Below are 26928 nucleotides of genomic sequence, written 5' to 3'. Positions count from 1 at the left end.
TGATAAGCAACTCAGTTGGAGGCAGCAATCTAGAGCAACCGAGATACTTTGTTCATTTTATCAACAAGTGAAATTATTCCACCAAGACCTGTTTGGAAGTTGCAGCCTGGCAGTCCGAGGTGGGCCCCCTGACTACATCACCATGCTTCATTCAGCTTACAGGGATCTCTTCTTTTTGTAGTGAATGGGGAATGCCTACATTTCTGCATTATGTCTCAAAAAGCAGTAACTCCATACAGGTCACTTTCAAACATAGTAATGATGCTTTCTCTTTTGGCACAGGAAACATTTTCATGTTGCTGAACTTGGTCTGCTCTTAGAGGAAATTAAGCTTGTTTTCACAGACTTCTAGATTTTTCACATTTGTGGCATCTACTACTAGCTGTTACAAAGATTGATTTGGATGGGTAATGGCATTGTCTGAATAATAAATCAAACATGGCAATTCACGTGTAAATTAGTCTGGTCTCCTGATGATGATTTTGCCATAGGAACTGCTTCCAGAATACAGCTACAAAGTGAAAACAGGAGTGCTCTAGGCATGTTGGCATTGAAATGATGCAAAAATGATTTCAGGATATTGTTTGTGAACTGAAGAAAACTAAAGATGGCTTGAAGCACTATTACACAGAATGAACAAAGATTTGATGTAAGGACAACTATAGGCACAGTGAAGTTCAATCAGGTAACTGCAGCTTTCTTCCAATGATAAAGAGATAGGAGGTAAAAAGAGCTAACTCCTTCCACGGTTGTAGAGTGCCAGATTTAGACTCTCCAAATCATGCAAGAACTGTATATAAAAATACACCTGGTTAGGCGTCTTTTCTTTCCATCTCAGTGGAATGCCACCTATGCCTGCAATTCACTTAATAATAACTGGTTAGTCTCGTTCCTCTCTATCCAGAGAGGAAGTGTTTGGACAGAAATATTGACTCTTAATGCATCATTTAACTTTAATGAGGTCCTTATTTAAATCAGTGCTCTCAAGACAGCTCTAGCATCATTCTCTAATGCAGTAGCTAGGACAGTCAATTGTAAAGACTAGAGAACCTGCATGTCCCTGGCTTCTTAGCTTGGTACATTATCTTTTCTCCTCCTGGCCACTGCTTTGCATGTGAAAAAGCTAACTCTATGGGAGGTGCTAAAGATCTGTTTAAAAAAAAAAAAAAAAAAAAAAAAAAAAAAAAAAGCAGCCTTTTGTTCAAGGCTACAGAGGAGGAAATAACTCCTTCATTGTTGATATCTTTTACTATCAGTAACCATGAGAGTTCTGTATAGGTTTGTCTTTAAATTTCATTCTCTGATACAGTTGCTTCTGGCACTGAAAAGACAGCTTGCATTTTTTTTTTCACTGCAGGACCTCTAAACGCCTTCAGGAGGTAGGCAATTTTGTTTTGGCTGATTCTTTGAAGGAAAGCACTGGCTGAGTGAAGGTGGTAGAATGGTAAGTAGAAACAACAGTTACCTGTGCTACAAAAGGGACGAGGTAGGACTGCAGTTACAGCCTTAAGGAAAGAAGTTGTAAGCATTAAAAAAAGGAACACACATATAACTTTAGAGTTCATTTCAGACTCTGAGTGTTCTTGTGAAGCAAAGCTCCTGGGCATTCTGTGGTGCAGTATGGAGTGATCTTGGTGTGCAAAATTCTGCTCAGGTGAAAGTTGAAATCCAGTTGAAGGTGTTCAAACACAAAAAGACATTAAGTCCCTATAAACAGACAAGAACACATAAACTCCACTCCTGCCCCCCAAGCCCCTTCTCCAAATAGATAACACTCAACAATGGTCAGCAGTGCTGCTGATTTGTTCAAATAATTGTTAATTGCTGCCTGTTAATATAGATAGCAGCTATTTAATCATTGTATAGTCAGCATTGACAATTCCTCAGCTGGAAGACCAGCTTATTTTGTCATCTTTCTTTGTAGAGTCTAGAGCCAAAACACCAAACAGAAAGCACTCCAGTCAAGACTAAGACTTTACACCATACAGTTTGGAGGCCTTCATATTAATTTCCAATCACATTACAAAATAGTGGAAAATTAGCCCTTTTGTTATATTCTGCTTGGTTACGGCCCTTCAGCTCTTGCTAGCAGGGAAACTAGAAGTATGATATATTCCTATACTTCTATAGCAGCCTGCTTCTAGAAAATAAGAGTGCATTGACTTTAAGATGGGAAAGCAGCCTGAATGACATACTGAAACTGAATGTTAGCTCCTCATAACCAGAGCTCAGAAACATAGCCTAAGACTGTGGCTCACCATCAGCAGTAATGCACAGCAGGCTGAAGCAATAAAAAGTCACTGGTGCTGGAGGTAACGATTCTGCACAGCAGCATATAGTTGCAGTGCTGGCTTGTCTGTTATGTGGTTATTTCTGTATACAGTTAATATTGTCTAAGACATATGCTTACCTGCCTGAGACAACTCATGCAGGTGGAGATAAACAAGGTATTAGTTTAGAACTATCATTTGCAAAAACTCTCAGCTGGTGACAGGGAACTAGCCTAATTGAGAGAACAAAACCAGCTGCAGAACTTAGGATACACTTACAAAGTTTTCAGCTGGTACAAGTTACTCTGTTTTAAGGTCTTCTTTCTAATAATTCATATTAGATGCTAAATACAAATTGCTTTAAGTAAGATATTAATCACGTAGTAGTGACTGCACTTACAAAGGTTTTCACTCTAGAAACTAGTGCTTCTTTTCAGTCTAAGACGGATCAACAATTCTGGTCCCTTGGAGAAATGCTCATATATTAGAAGGGTAAGAGATTAACTGGCTATAATGTTTTGCCATTAGAAAGCCAAAATATTTACATAGTAAGAGTTGAAGTCTTTCTAACCTTGAAAAACAACAGGTGAAATCTGTACTTCCCAATCAGTTTACATTTCCGTGCCTATAAGTAAGTCCTTGTAGCTCTAAGAACAATTAAATCCACAATTGAATAAGAATGTATTATTTATTTCAGGTGGATAATTCACATCATCAAAAGTCACAGGTAACAAATCTTATCTTGAATTTGAATTAGAGGTTTATTTTTGTACTTTTCAGGGGCAGTTTCAAAGAAAGTAAAATACAAGAGATACGCATCACGCATCACAACAGATGCACTTGTGGAAAAAAACTAAAAGATGATTCCTCAGAATGCAATTCAAATGGCAAAAAGAAAAGAAACCTGACTTGGGATGAAAAGAGATGCATCTTGAAGGCAATCCACTGAATGGCTTCTTCATTTAGCATTTTAAAAGAATGCAAAACATGGCACAGGCATATCCAACGCTTTCAGACGTGAAGAAGAGAAAATCTTGTCCTAACATATTCATTGCATAAGTAATATACAGAAAAATTCAAGTAAAGGATTGTGGTCTGAAGTAAAAATTCCATTTCTTATTAAAAAAAATGAGAAGGCTATCTGTTTTTCTTCTCTCCATCCACTGGTTGATCCGTTTCAGAGTCATATTGGCATTTTTCCACACATTTCCTAGGGAACCAGCCTCGTTCTCTTATTCCACCTTAAGATATGAAAAGTTACATTAACTTGGAACAGAATGTGACCCACTATTTAGGAAAAACACAGGACTGGAAGAGACATCAAGAGGTTACCTAATATGTTTTCTTCTCCAAGGCATCACAACTGAGTCATTGTTAATCTATTTGCCTGGGGATGCATGGATTCTCTCCCACTGCCTAACCTGTTTTCAGAGATCTCCAATATTTCCCAGTGCTCAACTTTCCTTACTATTAGGAAGTTTTTCCTAATACCTACTTTGAATCTCTCTGCAATGCATGTTCACAACTCTCTTCTAAGCACCAGGAACACAGGAGGTCACTAATGACCTTCTCTACAACAGTGGCTATTTGCACATTCCTTAGCTTTTTACTATCTACTTTTCTTCTCCAGCTGAGAATTCTTTCCTTTCAGCTTTTCCATTTAGGTCTATTTTCAGTACTGCGATTATTCTCATTGTGTTCCTCTCAACCCTCCACAGATGATCTTACTCTTTCTGGAGGTACAGTACACACTTTCACTTGTGTCAGTATTTCAGACAAGTCTCTGACAATATTGAGTGGGATGGAAGGATTACTTCATACATTTGTGAAGCTAGATGCTTTCTTTTTTGCAAATGTTGACTCATCGTAAGATTATGATTGCCTACTTTTTTCCCATCAGAAGAACTGCTACTTAATCATTTTTTTTTGCTATCTTGTTTTAGTACAGCTAGGTATTCTCATTTATAGAATTTTGCTATGCATTCCTAACAAATTTCATCGTATTTTGGAAGTCCAGTTCTCCAAAATGTCAGTGTTAGTCCCCAGTCAGACCTCACTTTGAATGAGAAATTGAAAAAAACATGATATTCTATTTAGCACAGACATCATCTCCTAATCTTCAAAATGAACACCACAATACAAGCCATTACTGTACCCATTTCATTGACTTGTTTAGGTTTGGTGTTTGAAAACATGTCTAGCTCATTGAGGTCTCCAACTTCCCATGAAAAGCAAGGATGCTTTCAAAGTAGTCACCGTTGGCTGCCTCTCTTTTGTCAACAATAAACGTTCATGCAATGAATTCACAATTTTTTCTAAGAGACAACAAAATCCAATGCACCTTCAACAGAAAATCTGTCAGGTAATGTTTTCGCTTAGACTTCAGCAGGAGAAACGTGACAATTTAAGTGCAGGTGGCTATGATACTGTCTCTCTATAGACTACCAGGAGTTTTTAACTGTCTTTGATAACTGTGTTTGCTAGTTATGTAATACATGTTGAAGTCCCTAGAATTGATCCTAAATCTAACATCTCATTTTTAAGACAAAGAGTAAGCCTAACCTTTATACTCACACGGGGTATTGAGGTAGGAAATCTGAACGTGTTTAAGAATAACCAGTACTCAAATATCTGTAGTTCTCTGAATATGAAGACATATTCCCTTTGCTATTCAACCTTCAATAAACCACTACATGAATGTTATTTAAGTCTGACAAATTCACTTAATATTTATCATTTATCAAAACTGACAGACCTACCAGTAAAACCTGGGGATGTGGTTTTAAAGAGTAGAGAAGCTAACATCAGTAAAGTAAGTCATTCTACACCTTGAGAACTGAACACATAATGACATCCACATTTCTAACAGCAGTTAGACAGCTACACAACTGATTTGCAACTTTTAAACAACAGAAGTAAAAATAACTGTTTCATACCATCAGCAGCCGAGTCAAGAATCTTCTCACCATACATCCAGTGTCTGGGGAAGAAAGTGTAACAGGTAATTAGATGCCAGAACTCATCTCAGTATTTCTTTTAACCAAACAAAGTTGTGCAGGCACTAACTTTAAGCCTCTTGTGGCTAAAATCAGATCCCCTTTACTCAGTGCAATTCTAGGTTCTTCAGTACATGGTGTCGTGAAGAATGTTTTAACACCTTTAGTCACAGGGCAGCAGACACCACTGTAGTCTTCTATTGCTCGATACCGCACCTACAAATTTGAACAAAACATGGCAATGTATTACTGCAAGGAGTTATGGCCCTGCTGACAGTCTCATACCAAAAATCAAAGCATAATGACAACTGCTTGTCAGAGAGACTCTAAATTCTAAATTAGCTGCTTAACAATGAAGCACAGAGTCATCTTTATTATCACATTTCTTATCTGGAAACTAGGGAGCAAATGCAAAGAAAGCTAAATTCTAAATTTAATTAAGCAGAGGTTGCAGCACAGTTTATGTGGAAACACCAAGTCTTTATTTAATTGCCAGGTATAAAAATCACAAAAAGAAACAGCATCAGTAATTAGTTACATTCATTTAACATGGAAATTTCAAAGTGACATTTCAGATCACAAACATCCCAGATACTTACACTTCTTACTCGCTTGTCTGCTTTCTGTTTCAGTTGCTCTATCTATAAATTACAAATAGAAATTTAGGCAGCATTTAGTTGAATGTACAAGTTGTCTTAAACACAATAAAGTTAGGTATTGAAACCATTAAAGTAAGGGAAATATATTTATCATTCAAAAGCACTCACAAAAGCCTAACTTCTTAGTCTATCAAAAATACCAGAAAACTTGACAGAATTCCCATTTCTTAGTCTATTTCAGTTATTTAAAAATCTGGTATATTACTGCAGAGGAAAGCAGACAACTGGATAGTAGGGAGGATTAACTTGAGAGAACACTGAAGATCAGTTACCGTCAAACTGTACTGATGACAGCCGTCTCTTACGGGCCAGTCCAGGCCATCTCCCTCAGGAATCCCAGACCATGTAAACACTTGCTTGAAGTTCTTCCATTTACTTCCCGTGTCATAAGGAAAAATAAAGGTCTCACCCGTTTGGTAGTACTGGATTCTGTCTTTGGCCTGGAAATAATAAAGAAATACAGTACATAAAAAATATCCTACAAACTACAGCTGAGCAACAAATATTAGGAAGGACAGGCCATATGCATTGTATGGGTCCATGAACCCTACAGGTTGAGGGAAAGAGCAATAAACTCCTGACATACTAACCTAGGCTTTTTAAACTACATGCCATTAAATGCAACTATCATGGCATTTAGAAGTGTATCTGATTTTGTTCATTTTCCCGATTTACTCTTCAAAAACAAAGTCAGTTGGCTATACCACTGATTAATTCACTCCATGCCTTAATTTTACTTTATGCCTTTTTTTAAAAAAAAGATTCATTCTTCACTATTTCTCTTTTTTTTTTTTTTTCTTTTTTTTTTTTAACAAAGACTTCCACAACTCAGGATTCTTTGTTTAATGATCACAAACGTAATTCAATACTGTTAGTGTTTATTCCACCTGAAAGAAACGCATATACAGACATGCTTTAAGCATCCCACTTCCTGCCTTTGTGACCATTTCATTCTTTCAGTAACACTGACATCTAGTGGAACAGTCAAAGAATTCTTTCTCTGTTGCAGCAATATTTATTAAACACATACTACAGTCTGTGTTCAGTCTTCAAAGGGACGTATTAGTAGTCTACATTTGACAACAAAAATTACAATAGATTATTCTGCATTTAATTAGGTAGTTGTAATAGTTGTGCTAATACTCAAAGGTCTAACAGGACTATGATCCAGTTAAGCTAGATTCAGTGCAAAGAGAAGGCATTACCGTATCTAGGTACTTATACAGGCCCAAGATCTTCCTGCTAGATTTGATGCCGAACAAGACAAAAAGATAATAATGAAATGTTTATGACGTTATATAAAATATCCTGGTGGCACTGAACTATTTTCTAAACATTAAGTCAGCTTTTGCTTCCACTAAACTTAGCTTCTGTTACTTTTGAAAAGCCTTTGGAAAACCTCTGAAGATACAGAAATTGACAAGAAATTTAAAGAGATGGGAGTAGGTATCTTGATGTTTTGTAGGACTTTTTCAAAATGAAGGAAAATACTCCCAAGATTAATTGGAGAAGTAGTAAGTGAGGAACATCCCAAGGGAAAACAGACTATCTAGAATAGGTAAGGAAATTGGACAGTTAAAGACAGACAGGCATAACTAGAAGCAAAGACAACTTAAGTTTCAGATGAAGTGTGCTTATATTCCGAATAGATATGCAAAGACTCCTGCAAGTAGTTTTTAGGGCCACTCTGGATTTCTCATGAAAAACAAAACAAAACAAAAAAACCTATGCAGTTAAAGGATTTCTCCTTTACTTCAGTGAATTTCAGAGACAACAAGGGAAAAGCTGATTGTAGGTGTTAACTGAGTGCTGAATTGAAATGACACCATTCGTTTAAATCCAGACAGGTGAAACAATAAATTAGAAGATACAGAGAGTAAATTTTGTAGCAATACAGAACGAGAATACTGTAATAAAAGCTTACCTTTTCTTCAATCCAGGACTCGATTGAAGTTTTATTTGTCAGAATGACTTTCATCTAAAATAGATAAAAGCATTAGATGAAAATAGCGCTGATTTCTGCAGAGATACCTTAGCTAGGCAAAGAAAACTTCATTTAACTAATTAAATTTACTTGAAACAAAACAACTCTTATATGCTCAACTGAAACATGTAAAATATTCAAATGTAAGAGTCAGCATAGATGCATGTTAGTGCTATCCTCTAGAATTATACACTTGGAAGGATACCGTATTTCCATTTATGCATATTTTTCTTCCCTTCCAAAAACGTGAAACATTTGTAATAATGTATCAGGCATGGTTATTTCATGGATAGGGACATAACTGGTATCTAGAGATACCAGTATTTTGCCTTTTCCAGAACAGAATTTAAAGCACTTTTTTTTTTCCCCCATTAAGTTTTCACCCATAAGTTCTCCCATGCAGTGGATAAGAGAAAAGAAAGAAAAAAAGAAAATTAAAAAATTGTGGTAACAACAGAGGAGGTGGGAGGAGAAAGCAACCTAAAAACCTTGAGAAGTTATGCAGCTGCATTAGCTCTAAACAAGTGCTCCTATCTCAAGTCAATTCTGTTTCTGCCCTGCAACTGACATCAGCAACAAGCCAGGAAAAACTCACAGCATTTAACTTCCATGTAACAGACCCCATAAGCTTACCTGGATAATAAACAGCATACCAACAGCAATAGTGGTTCCTAATGCCAGTCCTAAGGCAAATAAAGATGCAGCAAATGCAGACAGTCCAAAGGGAATAATGGTTCGAGGATCTCTTTTGGCTGCACTCATGTCAATCTTTACAGAACTCCACCCAAAAGATATCTGCGAAAGGAAAACAGCATCGTTCAATTCTAGAACATACCGACTGCTGAAACAAAACTGGTTACCTGTAAGAAACACGCCCAACTTCTGACAGGTTTATAATGCAAGCAGAGTAGTTACAAAATAAAAACTATCCATATATAATTATATGTGTATATATATATATTACATATTTTATTTTATATTACACATTCAAAGTATTTTTCCTGTTCCAATTTTTCCTCATCAAATATATATATTCTTTGCTACGTGTAGGCCTTTGCTAAATAGAAAGCTAAATCAAAATCACTGTCTGTCAAGCTTCAGAAGCACAGCCTAAAATGTGCAGCAAAATCTAGATTCTGAACAGTTTTGGACAGAAAACGTGTACATAGCACAGTACCCATTTTGAATGGAAATGCTACAGGTTTCCTCTGAAAGCTTTTGCAAACACTAGTTCTCAACGTCACTGTCCTGCAACCACAGCATACAGCCTTCACCTGTTACACTCCACTGATGCTTTTGAGCTTTTCATTGCAATTGCAAAAGCTGAAATCAAAGCTCAGAATCTTAACCATGGATCTGGAATGAGGAATGTATTCCAGAACAAGCTTTGTTCATTGTGGCTTTGCTTTTCTCATTTTAGAATAAATTCAGCATAATTTGCTTGCAGTTCCAAAAACAAAGTAGGTTAGTTTTTCCTTGAAGAAAGTGATACAGTTCTAAAAAAAAAGCAGCAGGCAACAAGAAAAGAAATAGCATCTAACTTGTGTATTGGAAATGAACAGCAGATACTTTCTGTGCCAGCCAAAACACATCTTGTATGTATATAAAGAGTGCTACTCAGTATCAGTTTCCAGTGAATGCAAAGCTCTAGGAAACTCCCTCTGATTATGACAAACAACTGAAAAAAAAAAAAAAAGAAAAAAAAAAAAAAAGAAAAAACAAGTATTTTTCTGATTCCTTCACCAACTAATGAACATTGTGGTGCTCTCTGCAGTTTGAGAAGTAAGTACATGATGAAACAACAGCAAGGAATTCCACATACATCTTTTCAGGAAACCAAACTGTCCCATACTCCCAGGAACAAATTATCCATCCAGCTTAAATAACATTTTCAGCACTTAACTATATTTTCTTACTCTGTTGTAAAGCTGAGTGTACATAGTCATTATGAATATGAAAGAAGCGTGAATGCATCCCAACGGTGCTAAGAAGAGAAACAGAGTAAAAGATGCATGATTCTGGTATCCACAACAGTTGTTGATCCAAGGACAATGGTGATCCATCTTCATGACACATCTGTGAATAATAAATTCTGATTAATATAGAAGACAAATGAGTTTTGTGGGTTTTTTTTGTGTTTTTTTTTTTTTTTTAAGAAAGCTTAAAGAAAAGGACAGCTAGCTTTCTACAACCTTCATTCGTTAATTTAAACCCATCCATTTCTGACAGATCAACACAGCAGTGTCCTTTGTTGTTGTTATTCAAAATAATATTTCATGTTGTAGAATGAAAGAAAACAAAACAAGTACTTGCAGGTCCTACTCTTCCTGATCATCTGCCCTCCACCTTACTCAAATTTTCTAGGTGTTAATAAACACCAGAATTCAGAATCAACAGGCATGGGAATTTTAAGAACCAATTATGAACATCATAATTAATCACTAATGTTATTGCCATTTTTTTCTAAATAAGCACACATGAAAACAAAAGAAATGTCAAATCCCATGTGTACTTCTTGCTTAAAGAAGCGGGATTTCTCATTAAACTCTCCTGGTTTTGGTAGAAGATCCTCTGAAATCTTCATTAATTGCTACATATTGACCTCACACCACTCTAAGTCCTTTCCTAAATCTGTTTATTAGTGTAAACACCCTAGAGACACCCTTGTATCCAATATTAAGCCAGTTATTTTGCTTCGGCTTACAGGTGGAAAAAAAAAAAAAAAAGAAATGATAAAAGATTTGTCCACATACCAAATTGCCTAGATTTAACTGAGCAGGTATAAAACTCACTAATTGCAATTTTAATTACAACTGCAGACCAAAGGTAAGTGATAAACAAAGGGTTGGATTGCAAAAATATCCAGTTCCTCTGAAATCAAAAGTTAATTGTTTTGGAACTACCAGTGTCGTTTATCTGTTAAGACAGTTCACTCCCAACAAGTTCAGTCTCTCCCTTTGAAAAAAAATTAACACTTTGTTAGCGTATGCTCAGCTCTTGCTGTACAAGTTTTTGAATATGTAGTCACAATTAGCAGCACAAGTATTTCTGAAGAAGTTCCTGGGTCTTGGCTAGAACTCTCACTCCATTCATGAGGGCCACAGGAATTGAATCCATTCAAACTTGACAGCGCATAAAAGACTTTGTGGTGATTTAAGTTAAATACCTCATTGCACTGCAACCGTCTAGAAATACACACAGAGTGAGTTATTTTGGCCAGAGCTGAGGGGGCAGGAACTTCTTGAAATAGTCTCAGATTATTTTGCTAATACGTGCTTCAGTTTCTTCTGGTTTATTTCACTAACAATAAATTATTAAAATAACTTGCTTTTGCAGAGACAATCATCAGAATCTGCTGCCATTTCTAAATAACTCCTCAGCATACGGACTGTCACTCAGAGAAAAACTAATTTTAAAACTTGGGATGATGCAGCTAAATGACAGCCCTGGTCTGTGGTTTCAGGCTCTGCTTCCTGAAAGCACAGTGATTGGGTAACTTGTATTTATAGAAATAACAAATGAATGTGCATGTTACAATACCCTTTTACCATGATCTCTAGTTAGTCCTTCAGAGGAGGACCTGCACACTAAACGGTTAAAGGCATCTACAGTGTGGACTGCAAACAGTGCAAGTGTCTTGCTTTTTTTTTTTTTTTGCAAGCTGCACTAAATTTCAGTGCAGCTATTTATAATAAAAACATATAAACATTAGCTCTAAACAGACCTGTTGGAAGATTAACACATAAAAAAGGCACAAATATTTTAAGTTAACCACAAAGGCTTATGACTTGACTTAACAAGGAAACTCCCTCTGAAAAAAAAAAACCTTCAGCAAATGGTAAAGAGCAGTCCAAAATTTCCACTCAAATCAACATTTTAACTGGTAAGATAACAGAGCAGGCTTTTGTACTGCCTGAACAGGGCAACGCTTGGGCTCAGATATTAGAAAGGACTGCAAGATTTTTAGGTATTTACACAGGCTCACCTCCCTGAAACAGTACTGAAATATTCTGTTAATACTGTCAAGTTCTTAAGAGAAACTGATTTTCAACTAAGAAGAAAATGTTAACGGCAGATAAACTTATTTATCTTTCTTCACTATAATGCTGTAAGAACAGACAGAAGTCATACAACTGGAAATATCTGAAACAGGTACAGTGTCCATTGGGAAACCTTTTAAAAATATACAAGACTTTAAAGAATGAATAATATTAAGAGTTCATCACTAGCACAGTAGTTGCTTTCAGTACAAACAAAGCAATTTTAAAGAGACAATACCTGTTACATTTTCGACAGTGGTGTGAACGTGGTGCCTTGTAAGACTGACATACTTTACAGTATTGGAGATACATGCAATCCTGAGAATTTTCCTTTAAACAGAAGAATGGGCATATTAGATAGAATACATAATTCGACTGGCAACACACATCTTGGCACTTGCACAGCCTAATGCATCCTTGCTTTCTTCTGACAGGGTGTGTTCCATAACCCAACCCTATTTAATGGTAGGTGGTGGGAGGGAGAAAAAAAGAAGAAAAAAAAATCTCTCTGCTATCGACACAGCCATCTCTCACTGTTGAGAGTGCTCCTAGCTAAAATAAACAAACAATTCTTCCATCAGGATTAGGAATTGTGCAAACGGGGTTTGATAGCGAACTGAGAGTCTAAAAGAGCATGGGGCCTGTATCATTAAAAAAAAATAACTGTATGCCTTGTCTTTTGTTTTAACCTATGAGCCAGTCTAGGCAAGCTACTAGAAATGGTACTACTGAGCGTTAATGTTGAGCTGGCTCTCACCACGCTCTTGTCTCCTTGTCTTACAGAAACACTTCTGTATGATAGCTACAGAGACAGAGAAACTTGTAGAGAGCGTGTACTTATGCTGCACAAAGTGGAGTAGACAGTAATCCTGTTGGGACTACCTTTGGATATTCTTCTCCCTACACTTGGTCTTAAGAACTAGTTCATGAATAAAAGCGTGATTATTCCTAGTGTTGGTGCTCCTGAAACACAAGCTTTGGCCAGCTGTTTTGAGATACCAAGCCTACATCATGCTGGTCCTTGACTGCTGCTATTCTGAGAGGTTACTGAAGGGAAGGAAGTGAGGATTTCTACCTTGACTTACAATTAGGGTGGTACAGCACTGGCATGGGCTGCCCCATCCCTGGAGGTGCTCAAGGCCAGGCTGGATGGGGCTCTGGGCAACCTTGGGGCTGGCACCGGGTGCCCTGTGCGCTCCCTTCCAACCCAGGCCACTCCGTGCCCACAGTGCCGTGCTGAACCCTAGCCTAGCACGTAATTTGCTGCCTCACGTTCAATTTACTGAATGAAGCCCGTACCACTGGCGGCGAAGCCTGCACCACCCCAGCACCTGCATGAGCGTGCAGGGAACCCCGAAGCTCCAGTTCCTGCGACAGGGCGCGACAAAGGCGCGACATGGGGCTTCCCCAGCCCTCCCCCCCCCCTTCCCCTTTTCCCCTTCCCCTCCCTGCCCTTCCCCATCCCCATCCCCGCAGCGAGGCAGCTCTTACCGGCGTCCACCCCAGCGGGACGTACCCGGGGCCGACGAACATGGCGCTGAAGTAGTTGTAGAGGATCATGACGGTCCAGTTGAGGAGCACCACGAAGTTGACGCTTCCCCCGGCGGTGTCCAGGGGCCAGTACCACAGCGCGGCGTCCGCCATGGCGGTGGCGGAGCAGACGGCCACCACGGCCAGGGCCACCAGCGGCCCCCAGTGGCACAGCCGCCGCGCCTGGCGCAGCCCCCCCGGGCCGCCCATGGCCGCTACCGCCGCCCGCCCGCTGCCGCCGCCGCCGCCGCCTCCACCCCGCCGCCCATGGCCCCGGCGGCCGCTGAGGGAGATGGAGGGGAGGGAAGGGAAAGGGAAGCGCCGGGCTTCAGCCCCGCCCCGCACGGCCTCAGGAGCCTGGCAGTCCGCGGCTATCGGGGACCTCTGGGAAACGGAGTCCCGGCCCGTGTGGAGGGGTGGGCTGGGGTCAGTCATGGAAGCGTTAGGGTTGGAAGAGAGCTTCGAGACCTTCATCGGGTCCAGCCCTCCCTACACCACCACTGTCACACACTAAACCCTGCCCCTAAGCACTACATCCAACCTCTCCTTGAACACCACCAGGGATGGTGACGCTACCACCTTCCTGGGCAATCCATCCCCATACCTGACCGCTCTATCTGAGCAGAAATGGCTCCTCGTTCCCAACCTGAACCTCTGCTGGCACAACTTGAGGCCATTCCCTCTGGTCCTATCACCAGTTATGCGTGAGAAGAGGCTGACCCCAGCTCCCCACACCTTTCAGACAGTTTTAGAGAGCAACGAGCTCTGCCCTGAGCCTCCTCTGCCCCACACCAAACACCCCCAGTGCCCTCATCCACTCCTCACAAGACTTGTGCTCCAGGCCCCTCACCAGCTTTGTAGCCCTTCTCTGGACATGCTCCAGGGCCTCGATGCCCTTCTTGTATCGAGTGGCCCAAAACTGAACGCAGTACTCAAATACAGGAGGGACGATCACCTCCCTGGTGCTGCTGGCTGCATTACTCCTTATACAAGCCAGGGTGCTGTTGGCCTTCTTGGCCACCATGGGCACACTGATGGCTCATGTTCAGGCGAACATCAACCAACATCCCCAGGTCTTTCTCTGCGCAGCTTTCCAGCCACTCAGCTTTTTCAGCCTGGAGAAGAGGAGGCTCAGGGGCGACCTCATCTCTCTCTATGAGTACATTAAAGAAGGCTGTAGCGAGGTGGGGGTTGGTATATTCTCCCACATGCCTGGTGACAGGACGAGGGGGAACGGGCTAAAGCTGTGCCAGGGGTGTTTTAGGTTGGATATTAGGAAGAACTTCTTTATTGAGAGGGTTGTGAGGCATTGGAACGGGCTGCCCAGGGAAGTGGTGGAGTCACCATCCCTGGAGGTCTTTAAAAGACATTTAGATGTTGAACTTAGCAATATGGTTTAGTGGAGGACTTGTTAGTGTTAGGTCAGAGGTTGGACTCGATGATCTTGAGGTCTCTTCCAACCTAGATAATTCTGCGATTCTGCCTCAAGCCTGCAGCGCTCCATGGGGTTGTTTTCAACAAGCGGGGTTGCAGCGGATGGGCCGACCACCACCTCCTGAGCGTCGGGGCTGCAGCTGGAGCTTTAATGCGAGGGGCTGGGTGACATCGCAGCCATCCCCCAAAAGAGGAGGAGAAGAGGAGCAGAACTGCGGCGGAACTCTGTGCCAAGCGCCGTGCGGGCGGCGGGGAGGCGTTTTTGCAGCGAGCAGAACACGGAAGCGGCTCTGCGAGGAGCGGCGCCCCCCCTGCCGCCGCCGTCGCCATCGCCATGTCCTCCGACTTCGAGAGCTACGAGCAGGACTTCGCCGTGCTGACGGCCGACATCACGGGCCGCATCGGCAAGGTGCCCAAGCTGCTCGGAGGTGAGCCCGGCGGGGAGAGGGGGCTCGGCAAGGAGCGCGGCTGGCAGGGCAGGGCAGGGCAGGGGCAGCCTCCCGAAGCTGGCTGCGGGTCCCTGTGCTTCTGGCTGGGGGTGGAGGAGGAGGGCTGGGGCTGGGGGGGTGCTGCTGCTGCTGCACCTGCCTGGTGCTGAAGGCTCGCTGTTGGGATCCTGCCACACGGTGAATAACGAAAATCGAGCTTTTTTTTTCGTGTGGTGTAGGCGATGCCGGAGCTGGGTAATTGGCTGTGGTGACTCACGTGGAGCAGGAGGTTGAAGGAGATCAGTGTTCATGTGTTTAACGTGTTGGTCACCAGTCTGCAGCGTTCACGGGCTGGTGCGTGATGTATCCCCGTGGTACAGACGGTAAAGTCCACGAGTGTCAGGGCAGAAGGCTGAGAATGATAATCTCTGGAACCAGGCAGCTGAATCTTCTAACAGACGCAATCAGTGCGCTGATGGGGAGCTCCCAGAATGAGGCAGAGGAAAGCTGAAATTGGGTTTCTCATGCAACTCACCTTATTCTTCTGTGTCCAGGCTGCTAAGGACTTCTGCCTCCTTTTCCCACGCACGTTTTGCAAAGCTTTGCGATGCTTAACCAGTGGAAGTGGTTATCTTAAAAACAGGCAATCAAAAGGCACACACTGATGTTACATCTGTATGATTAAAGGGGAAAAAAAATCATATATCCAGGACCAAAGAATAACTTCTTACTTTTAGGGTGAGAAGTGCATCATGAAGTGATGAAGTAGTGACTAAAGAGGACTTGAGGTAGGTGGTTAACTAAAACATATAATCCCAGTGCATTGTTAAGTCAGAGGTCCAAAGTACACCTGAAATGAATCAATGGGGATTTTCAGTAAAAGTCTGATTTTGAGAGGTTATGTCTAATTCTAATGTTAGGAAGTTAGAAAGTCTTCTAATAAATTGAGGATCAGAGACCAACCACAGGAATAACTGAAAGACAGGAATCTGTCTTCTCATTGGCTTAACAAAGCTGTTTTGCTGTTGGGCTTAATAATAAAAGGCATTTGGCATTAATTCAATCACAGTCTGCAGGTACTTATGAGGTAGCGTTCTTGTGTTTGAGATCTAGAATGGGTATAATTTAGATTGCCCAGAAACAATATTTAACCTGTAAATAGCCACTGAAACCATTTACAGAAGAGTGACAGTAAATTCTTCACTATTGTGAAGTTCCTAATCAAGGCAGTATTTCTTTTTCCACTGCCTCAGAAAGAGTTGTTGACTTTTATAGCAGTAAATACAAGGAGTTCTTTCAAGTAAAGGAAGACATTATAAATACACAGCTGTCTCCTATTCTGAAATTTGGTAGTGCTACAAAGTGAGCATGCTTATTGAAAAGGAGCAGAGACTTCATTTCTTAATTGCGTGGATTATGGAAGTCATTGGAGTCTGTTTAGCTGCTGAAGAATATTCTGCTTCGCAGTAGTGGATTTCCATAATCCTCTCCTTAAAGTCAGCCCCCCTTATTCACTCTAGGGAGACTTTGGAGCTTAAACATGAAATGAATGAAGAGCATTGTCTTTAACAGTAACATAGCTTGAGAGCAACAGGCTTTGAAATCATAATTCTTTTAAGTAGCCATTAAAAGGGTGGTTTTTGTTAGTGATTTTTTTTGTGTTTTTTTTTTTTTTTTTTTTAGAACTTACTGTCCTCTCAGAGGAGAAAGAATGCATGTTCCCTGTGGGATTGATAGTGTGGTATTGGGCTAAATGGCCTCAAGATAATACAACAACTAATTTATTTTTCCTAGAAGTGGCTTTTCCATGTTAGGATTTGAGGCTGATCTTATATGGTTTGAGCTGGCTTGCTTTATAGCTACTTTTTGCTCTGAATGGAGTGCTTCAGTTTTCAGAACTTCTCTTGTCTTTCATCAGCAAAAAGTTCACATATAACTTTATTAACTAAGATTGCAATTTGGCTTAGAGGCGCTTGTCCACCTGGGGAAACAAAAAAAAGAAAACAACTCTGACTATGCTGAACACTTTAAACAGAATATTTTAAATACACATTTTTCCCTTGTTTCTTACTAGGAATATTTGCAAGATCTTTGCTTCTTCATCACCAGAAGTTCCAGTTAGTTCTTGTGGAGATGGCTGGGAAAGCCTCAAAAAAGAGGATTATGATTCAAGGTGGGAGGGGGACGTGAGGACAGATGCACGTGAGGTGGCATTTTTCAGAAGCAGTGATATGAGAGAGATTGCTGATGGCCTTCTTCCTCCACGCTGGAAGAAGCAGGATGCAAAGTGTAAGGACTTGAGCTACTTCTGCATAATACAGAGAGATCTACTGAAGTCTAGTGACTGGTTTGTTTCCTTCTGCTTCCCAAGACGGACCTGCTGTAAGCTTCATGTTCAGTTGAATTGGAGAAATGACGGTTAATTGCTTTTCTAATGTTCCTGCATTCAGAGTTTGACAGGATTTGATGCAGCCTCGTGTTCTAGGAGGAGGATGGCTCAACAAACAATCCTATTGTCACAAAGGCATAAATAGTTCAGCAAGAAATGTAACAAAGACAGTCTGATACTACAGAAACAATAAGCGTCAGGGACAATAGAACGTCTGGGAAAGAAATATCTTCTGTTGAGGCAAACGTCATCTGGAGAATTAAAGAAAGTGTTCTAAATTCAGAAATGTCTTTTAAGTAGATTTTCTGTGATGGTGCTGCAGGTCTTTGGAAAACAAAGATCGTTGACTGATGTGTTTTATTGATATTCCTTGGTGTTTTAGAGAAACATCTGTCTTGTTATTTGACCAAATACATATATAAATTTTAATTGCTTGATCTGAAAGAGAATGTTCTCAGTTAGTAAACTGTGATATTTAGCCTTTTCCCAGCATGGTAGCCTCTGTGTGGTGATGTTTTTTCAACTGGAGTGCTCTATTTCTTCTCATACTTGATACCTGCATCTTCTACTGGGCAATCAAAGCACTGTATTTCAGTTTCCAACAGATTTAACTAAAGAAAATCCTACCTTTAATTTTGTTTCATACCTCTGTCATGGAGTTTACTGTCTTCATTTCAGGGCTGGCTCATTGTGACGTGCCTCTGGAACTCAGTTTTATAAGACAAAGAAAAAAGCATGTGGTGTTCCGTTTGTATGGCAAAGGGGTGTTAGGTGAACATGTAAAACACCTCAGCCAGTGTAGTGAAATCTACAAGTGGTCTACAAACTAAAGTTCTTTGTCACTCAGTCTCTTTCTTCCTCAGTGTGTACTAATAAAAAGAAGCAACTCCACAAGTAATGAGGCTTAATAGTCTTGGTCTAGATTTTTAATATCTTCCATGGTTGTGAGCTCAAGCCAGTGCTGTGTTACCTTTCTATACTTGTAGGCAGCCATCTGCCTTTCTGTAACTGCTCAACGTTGGGGGACTAATACAAGGGCAAAAAAAGCTGAAAGAACAGAGGAAAATGGAGTAAAGTTTATTTCATTTAAGAAAATGATAAAACTTTGTGTACAGACACAGAATTGATTTCTTTGCAGTCCTTACTCAGATTCCTTACTTTTGTTTCCAGTCTTTGTGCGTATCCATACTTTGCCAATTTGACCAGTTCAGTTATGCAAGCTAAGTGCTGCCTTTTCTTTAGGACATTCTGTCTGGCAGTGTGGAAACACAAATTGCATTCTAAATTTAGATATGTTTGAGGGAACATTGCTTTTTTATTATTATTATAAAGGGTATTGCCTGTTCTGAATTAAGAAAAAAATAAAAAAAACACTTGCCAGTATTTTATATGATGAAAATGTACTTAAAGAAATCACTAAGTGGGCAGATTTAAAAACTAAGACGTGACTAAGTGGAGTAAAACACTATTAATATGAGAATCTTTAATTGGATCCCAACTTGTTTGTCCTGATCTACTAGATTAGTGGCAAGCTTCGCTTACTCAGAGCTCATCTGCAGTCTCTGAGCAACTCATCCTGTGGATGTTGTGTCCTCTCTACCGGCATTCTGACTGCGAAAGAAGTCTTTGCTTCCTTAGTTTAGGCATGGCATTAAGCCTGAAATTAAAGGGTGTGCACGCCATTCCAGCAAGTGCGTTCTGATACTTTTGTAGCATTTCATTGCTTCTGTTGCTGGTATCAGCAACAGGGCTAGATGTATCCACACTCCTGCAGGCAAGTGGCTCCAGACAGCACCCTGGCACCTGGATTTATTTATGTGGATCCTGCTAGAGGAAGGAGGCAAACTGAAACAAGTGGGTACTTTCAATGATAGTTGGTTAAGTTGACGTTTTCCTCACCGAAGTGCCGTTTTGGGACCCTGCCACCCCTTCTTGCTTGGGAGCATATGGTACTGTGTGCCCTAGGGGATCAGCAGCTGCAAAAGATCATCTGCTTTGCTGGAAATCTATGGAGGTACTGCTCCAAAGCTGCCATGCCAGGATATTGCTGTGTGCCTGCTCACACACTTGTGTTGAAAGGACACACTACCCTGTTATGGGTAGGCCTCCCTCCCTGCAGTTGTTTTGGTCACCAGCTGGATGATTATGTATACATAAATGAGAGGATCTTAACATGCTGCTCTGGAGTTGGGTTAAATTTTAGTCTTAGCTAAGCTATTGAAGATCATTTGAATACCTCCTCAAATTTATACAATCAGTTGTAGCTGGACCTCCTAGTATACTGATGAGTTTTCCCTATCATGGTCTGTAGGTTAGTATCTCTGGGGGTGAGTAAGATCTTACTGGTTATCACAGGTGGTTTGTACCTGCACTGGATGATAGTAGAGGAAGACTCAGTGTGACAAGGTCTTTAAATGCCTAGCCTGTTTCATGTAGGGAATGGGATATCTCTCAAAGTCACTGTACACAACAGTTTGAGTGCAATTGCTAAACCTCAGTTCCCCAGAATAATTTTTGGCAAGTTCTCAGCAGAATAATTTACTGGCAAATGTAGCTGCTGGACAGGTGAGTTCCTTGAATATCCACAGAGGAGATGCAGGTAACTGGATTATGCTTTTGGAGTACTGTAAAAAGAACAGGGGATGTTACAGAACTGGAGTTCAAGGTCTGGTCAACATTGTTGTAGGTTCCTTGCAACATTTGTGTACCAGCAAAGAAAAACATGGTCATTGTCCAAGTAGCAGGGAGAATCAGAAACTTACTTCTGGAATTGCACCAATAGCAGTTGAGTTGGGACAGGCATTTATATTTTTGCTTGACAGAAATCATCTGGATGAGCAATGTAAATGACTGCATTGGGCTTCATTGGGTTCAGCAATAGAGTGGGTAACTGAGTATTCAGTGCAGTGCAAGGTAGCTGTTGTAATCGGAAATATACCCAGATTTGAACAGAATGAAATATCTTCAAAAACTAAACAACAACAAAACTTTATCCCTAGATTTCAGGTTATTTATTTTAATGTGTATTAAATTTGTAATACAGTAAAACTCAGGGAAATGTTGACATTGCTGTAGTCCATTTATTTTCTGCTGCTATATTTTTAATCGTATTTCAGCTTCAATAAAACAATATTGTATATTTTATCTCTCATGTTGTTTTTCCTTTGGTCCATTGTCATCTTGCTTCCAAGTGGAGGGAGGAGCACAGGTGTTTTGGGATGCTGGGTAGTGGAACTGAAATGAAGAAGGGGCAGATTCTCTTGGGGTGGGGGAGGAGGGTAAGTTATGTTCAGAAGATAAATCACTAACCACGACATTTTCTGGCTTGGGTGCTGTCATGAGAACCTGGTGGGAAATTCCAGAAAGCCATTGTTAGCATACATCTGCTGTAGTAACATCAATCAGACATGGCAGTGCAAGTTCAAGATTTACAAGAAAGGCTTTTTCCATGGCTTCAGCTTTGTAAAGAGGATTGCTTTATGAAATCCTGGGCCTCTTTCAAGTGTAAGAAGAGCAGGTCTACTTGTGAGGGATTTAAAGGTGAGCTGTAACTTTTTATTTGTGAGAGGATTCTTCTGCTTCTTTCTCACTTGCATCACTGACAGAGTTCCCATTACTCTGCATCAGTGTTTGACAATATTTTGTTCAAGACATGCTGTTCTTACTGCTGCCACCCAGAGACACCTTGATTTGCTTGTATAGGATGTGATGGAGTCCAAACTGATTCTCTTAGCTCCTGGTGAGCCTCATTGGCACAGGACCACTTGCTTATGCAGTCCGATCTCAGAATTAGTCTTTACTGACTCTCCAGTTGGCTGTAATACTTTCTTCAGAACTTGGGCTTCTGCAAGAGTAGCTTTGCCTTAGTTTTACCGCAGATAATAGTCTCATTTTGGGATTGGAGCTGAGTTGCCCACTTAGTTCACAATACTTTAACAGCTTCTTAGGTGATAACTCAGGCCATATGCTTTGTTCTTGAGAATCTGCCATGTGCAGGATAATATATCTTCAGAAGACATATTTTCTAATTCTTATCTATTTGCAAAATCTCTGCATTATATTCAAGGCAGAAAGATGATCCTGAACCTGATCGTCCCTGCAGGCAGAGCTCCAATGTATGTAACTGAGGAAGGGCTGATCATGATGTTAGCATGTCCCTCGATGAGCAAAATGTATATTATGTAAATGGGAGAAGTAGAGAAGATTGTAGAGACTAGTTCTGGTGAAGTTGAAGATAGATGCACAGGCCCATGCAAATGTAATGCAGGACACTAACACCAACAGGAGGTCTCAGCTGAAACTCAACCTGCTTATACTGGGGATGCTTCACCAAAATCTCTAGCAATTTAGTCCTTGCAGGAGTCGTTCTGTTGTTTTTAAGGAAGGTTGGTTCAAGGGCACGTTTTGCTTTATGTGGCAGGACTTCTAGTTTTGGTTTCTATCTTGGCATCCACTGCTCCTTGCCTACAGCACTGGGGAGCAGGGGCTGGTGATACTGTAGTGTGTGCACTTTATCTACTTCATCAGGCAAACCACCAGCACAGATGATGCTATTAGTTTCAAGCAAACATTGGTATAAAAAGTGGCATCTTCAGAGTTTTATTGTTAAATTTGTCAAAACAATGGGGTGGATTTACAGTCAGGAGGATGGAAGATGTGGCCATGCAAGGGACACGAGGCAGTACAAATGGCAGCATTACAGCCTACAGTAGTTAAGCATTCATGGCAAGATCACAATCATATTGGTATCTTCACCATTCTTTTTCAGATGAGAAGAAGCAGATGGTTGCAAATGTTGAGAAACAGCTTGAAGAAGCAAGGGAACTGGTACGTTGTGACTTTTCATAGCCTAACCACAAACTGCTGGAGAAAATAATGGTATTATTAGAGGCTTAACATGTGACGCTTAACATGTGATGTCCTAGAAGTATTTAATATATTAGAATATTACATAGTATTTTTGAAATACTTAATATATGAGAATATGAAATACCCAAGAGAAGTGTATCAGACGTTTTAATCTTGTGTTAAGTGATTTAAGGTTTGTATTACTACTGCAAGCTATTACAGGTTGCTACAGGCTTTGATTTATGGGTTAGGTTTTTTACTTTAAGAATTGAATTAAATATTTGTACACTTGGAATATTTTTTTCTTCTAGGATCCATTCATCTACTTGATTTAGTCTGTCTGGTTGTCTTGTAGGGTAATAGGTCTTGTTTTCTCTTTCAGCAAGTGAAGGAAAAAATATTTATCTGTCTGAGGTCAAGGAGGTAATAGCAGTGTGAGTTCTTCATCTGGGAAGACTATATATGTTAACTGAGCATTAGTTAGTGGTCCGCACTAACAGAAGAAAGCAATACAGTTAAAGCATCTATGACTTTTTCTATTTTTGTTTCCAGCAACCTGTCATGTACTCCATCTGGAAGGAGTATAAAAATAAAGCTTTGTAGATGTGGACTAACTGAGCAAAGGTGTAGGTGACAATTGAGATCGACTTTTTTCCACGTAGCCAATAGATCTTACCCTGAAGCAGCTTTTATTTATTGCTTTCAAATGAGTTTGGTCTATCTAGTGTCAGAAATGTAATCTGATTCCTGGGATAGGGAAATTAAATTAGTTCTGCTAGACTAAAAGCTGTTCAAATTGAGCAACTCAAATCAATGATTTGTTTATTAACCAAATGGTAATATTGAAACTCACTTTTTTAAGATGTGGCATAGAAAGAAAAAGGGTGGCTGTGTGTTTGTTGACATACCTTGTGCTTTTAGTCTAAGGATTGAATTAGTCTTGTAGGCAGAGCATCTTGCAGTACAGGGAAATTGCAGCCTGGGTGTTCTGCTGAAAAATCATTCAAATTTGGTTCTCTATTCAAAGTAAGATTGGAAGGAGCAGAAATTGAGTTAATGGTTCATTGCTTTTCTTCTTATGTCAGAAAAGAGATCATCTGAATTTGTATTTATTGTGAGAGTAAAAATTGAATTCTTGTAGCTGCATTTTCATCCTAATGACGATCTTGATTTCATGTACTGACTTCTTTCACGCTTTTGTTTTAGATCTTGTTGCTAATGCTGCTAGACAGGTGCTTAATTCAATTACTGGCTTTAAGCAATTACCTTACATGTTTGTGATTAATGTCAAGGCTTGGGTTTTAAAATCAATTTGAACAAACCTGCTAATAACAGAACTGATTAAAAAGATCCCCTTTTAAACTAAAGGCTACAGTAGAAAACCAAAATAGACCTAATTCCTTGCCACTGATAGTTTTTGTACATCGGTTTGCTTCTTTGTCTTGTCTGATAAAAGATTTGTTTAGCAGAATTTATTTCCTAACTGGTTAGAAAATAACTCTCACGTGTTATGAATATCATTGTAGAGACATTTAATTTACATTGACTAATCACTGATTGTTTCAAAACACTGTCTGCTTTGTTTGGGTAAAGTCACTGGTGTAACTGACTTGAGCTATATGCAGAACTGACACCAAGACTTTGCAGACTCCCAGGCTGCCTTTTAAAACTGTAGCTGCTGAGTAAGAGATTTCTGGAGAGAAATTGTGTCATTCTTACATCCCATGCAGAGTGTGATAGAGTCATAGAATGTCTCTTCCAACTCAGGTTATTTTATGATTCTGTGATCCTGAGTTGGAAGGGGCCCATGAGGATCACCAAGTCCAACTTATGGCTCCACACAGGACCACCCAAAAATCAGACCCTACATCTGAGAGCATTGTCCAGACACTTCTTGACCTCTGTCAGTCTCATTGCTGTGCCCACTGCCCTGGGGAGCCTGTCCCAGTGCCCGACCACCTCTGGGTGCAGACCCTTTCCCTAACCCCCACCCTGACCCTCCCCTGTCCCAGCTCCATGCCGTTCCCTCGGGTCCTGTCGCTGTCCCCAGAGAGCAAAGCCTCCGCTCCCTGTGAGGGAGCTGCAGGCCGCCATGAGGCCTCCCCTCAGCCTGCTCTGCTCGGGGCTGAGCAAACCAAGGGACCTCAGCCGCTCCTCACATCTCTTGTCCTCTTGTCCTTCCTTCACCATCTTCGTAGCAGATGCAGTGCCTTTGGGCACTCTCTGATAGTTTTATGCCCTTCTTATAGCGTGGTGCCCAAACCTGCACACAGTGCTTGAAGTGAGGCCACACCAGTGCACCTGAAAGTTACGTTCGCTGGGTTTTAAGAAAGGTGAGTGATAAACTTAGATAGGTTCTGTGAGTATCTGGTGTATGCTAGAAGAGCTGGAATTAACAGCATGACCAAATAAAGTTTGGCCATGTGTTGTCTGTCTTTATGCATTATGGTTATGTGCACGTCACAAATCCATTGCAGCTATTTAAGTTTAGTGTTGCAAATGGTAGGTTATTCTTACTTAGATGCTTTTTTTTTTTTTAATGTAAATCTCTATTTTAGCTCAAGGACTTCAGAATCAGAAAAAATAGTGAAGCATCGCCATGTTTCATGCTAACATGAAATGCTAACATAAAATGCTAACAACTGTCCAAAGCAATTTCCATGTGGGATAGCCTCTGGAAGTCCCTGTGGGAGGGGGAGATTTATTCTGGAGTCTCAATACAGAGCAGCAGCAGCAGCATATCTTATCCCATTGGGGTTTGGAGTGGAAATACCAGTGGCTGCTCTGCTTTATGCTGTACTCAGTGCTGACAGCATACTGGGTGTTGTGAGAAGGAAACCCACTAGTTTGAACCCCTGAGGAGACTTAGGGATGGGGCCTAGTTAATGAATTTGTGCAGGAGTCAGGTGCCAAAATGCTCAGCTTCACTCACCATAGTGTTGGCATATTTGAACATGAGCAGTAACAGAAGTTTGGGTTATCAGGTTTTCTGAAGGAAACATCTACAGATGTTTTCAGATTCAAGTGCCAGGTTATTTTTAGTTTTTTGTTTTTTTTTTTTGTTTTTTTTTTTTTTTGTAGGTCTAGTCCTGTTTTTGCTTATGGATGAAACATATTATTTTGACAAATAAAGTGAAAGTGAAGATGCATGAAATGAGGCTGCATTTAGGTTGACACCTGCTTGGATCACCATCTTCTGCATGAGATGGCATGGAAATTTGTCATCCCAGGCACAAAATGTACCTGTTTAAACTCATGATGACACACAAAGAAAACAAACAAAACAGCAGGTGTGAAACTTCAGTCAGTTCAAATGTGAATTCTTCATCATTACCTGTAACATTTCCAGGAATATAATGGGTGTGTTCCTAGGACCTTACACTCTCTGATACTGACTCTTTAGAATTAAGATTTGGGATTTTATGGACTATGGTCTGATCCTTGCTGCAAATTCTTTATTCATATGGCAAATTGTTTCATTTTTATTTAATATATAAGAATTAAGACTTCATTGAAATATCCTGACCTTGCACACTTAACTGTATAGATGAAAGAGGAATGTTTTCTATGCTTATGGAACGTTTGAGATCAAATATACTGATGTGAAATGATAAGAAATAAACCATTAACTCCAGCTATCAGTTTAATTTATAGTACCCCTTTGGAAAGTTGTGCCTGAGTGAAAGAACTGGGTAGAACTAGAAATAGCTTTGTACATTTTAATTCATTACTGACTATTTCATTAAAGTCTGCTTTACAGTTCATTATTAAAAACCATTTTGTATAATCAAAATAGATCTGGCTGAATGACTTTTGAGTATCTGGTAATTCAATTGATTACATTCAGATGCTTTTCTTATGATATGAGGATGAAATTTCAAAGTATAAGCATGTGATTATATAGGAATAAACTATAACTGTCCCTTGTGAAGACCCTTAAACAGCAGCTTGGGACCCTAATTGACAGGCATTTCTGTTCTGGTGCTGTATTGCTCAGCTGAGCTCAGTAGGAGGTGAGTAAATATTGTTTCAGGTACTTACAGCAACCAAGGAAAGGTATTCTTTTATCTTTTTAAAGTAAGTCAGAAATATTTTAAAAAGTGAGTAAGGTATTCTTCAGCTGTGCAAAACAGAATTCCTGAACAGCTAGCATGGTGTAAAGGAGGTTCCTTGACCCAGCAGTCAGGTAATTAGCAGGCTGGTTTATAATTCCTGATTTTCTATAATTCCGTGCCATATTCTTGTATTTCAGGCCCCTTAAAGTTCTACATGGAAAGAACAAATAGCAAAAGTGTTTGAAAAATAAATTCTCTGATATTTTATGCATTCAACTCTATTTAACAATATTTT

At 40.2% G+C, this 26928-nt stretch overlaps 2 protein-coding genes across 5 annotated transcripts in view; one reads left to right on the top strand and one right to left on the bottom strand.

Moving 5' to 3' along the window:
• Nucleotides 1–2945: 2945 nt before the first annotated feature.
• Nucleotides 2946–13781, bottom strand: ZDHHC6 (zDHHC palmitoyltransferase 6). The gene is made up of 10 exons (XM_082764274.1): nucleotides 13441–13781; nucleotides 12188–12279; nucleotides 9826–9985; nucleotides 8543–8704; nucleotides 7850–7903; nucleotides 6198–6365; nucleotides 5866–5907; nucleotides 5337–5482; nucleotides 5207–5250; nucleotides 2946–3511 (listed from the first exon to the last, which is right to left on the bottom strand). The coding sequence occupies exons 1-10, from the start codon at nucleotides 13687–13689 to the stop codon at nucleotides 3408–3410; spliced, it is 1221 nt and encodes a 406-aa protein (XP_082620400.1). The 5' UTR covers nucleotides 13690–13781; the 3' UTR covers nucleotides 2946–3407.
• A 1438-nt stretch (nucleotides 13782–15219) lies between these two features.
• Nucleotides 15220–26928, top strand: part of VTI1A (vesicle transport through interaction with t-SNAREs 1A) — a 271732-nt gene continuing 260023 nt past the window's right edge. For all 4 annotated transcript variants that reach the window (XM_082764720.1, XM_082764721.1, XM_082764718.1 and 1 more), the window contains exons 1-2: nucleotides 15220–15341; nucleotides 22499–22557. In XM_082764720.1, coding sequence (XP_082620846.1) covers nucleotides 15248–15341; nucleotides 22499–22557 — 153 coding nt within the window. In that variant the 5' untranslated portion in view covers nucleotides 15220–15247. The remainder of the gene's footprint in view (nucleotides 15342–22498; nucleotides 22558–26928) is intronic.

The sequence above is a fragment of the Aythya marila genome, assembly GCF_965140915.1.
Source record: "Aythya marila genome assembly, chromosome: 7".
Classification (NCBI taxonomy): Eukaryota; Metazoa; Chordata; class Aves; order Anseriformes; family Anatidae; genus Aythya; species Aythya marila.
The sequence above is the reverse complement of the archived record's forward strand: the minus strand, read 5'-3'. Positions and strand labels throughout refer to the sequence as shown.

Coding starts and splice junctions, on each gene's coding strand:
- ZDHHC6 (XM_082764274.1), bottom strand. CDS start 13,689: ATGGGCGGCCCGGGGGGGCTGCGCCAGGCGCGGCGGCTGTGCCACTGG. Junction 12,280..13,440: donor TCCCGCTGGGGTGGACGCCG/GTAAGAGCTGCC, acceptor TTCTGTTTAAAG/GAAAATTCTCAGGATTGCAT. Junction 5,251..5,336: donor TTAGCCACAAGAGGCTTAAA/GTTAGTGCCTGC, acceptor TTTCTTCCCCAG/ACACTGGATGTATGGTGAGA.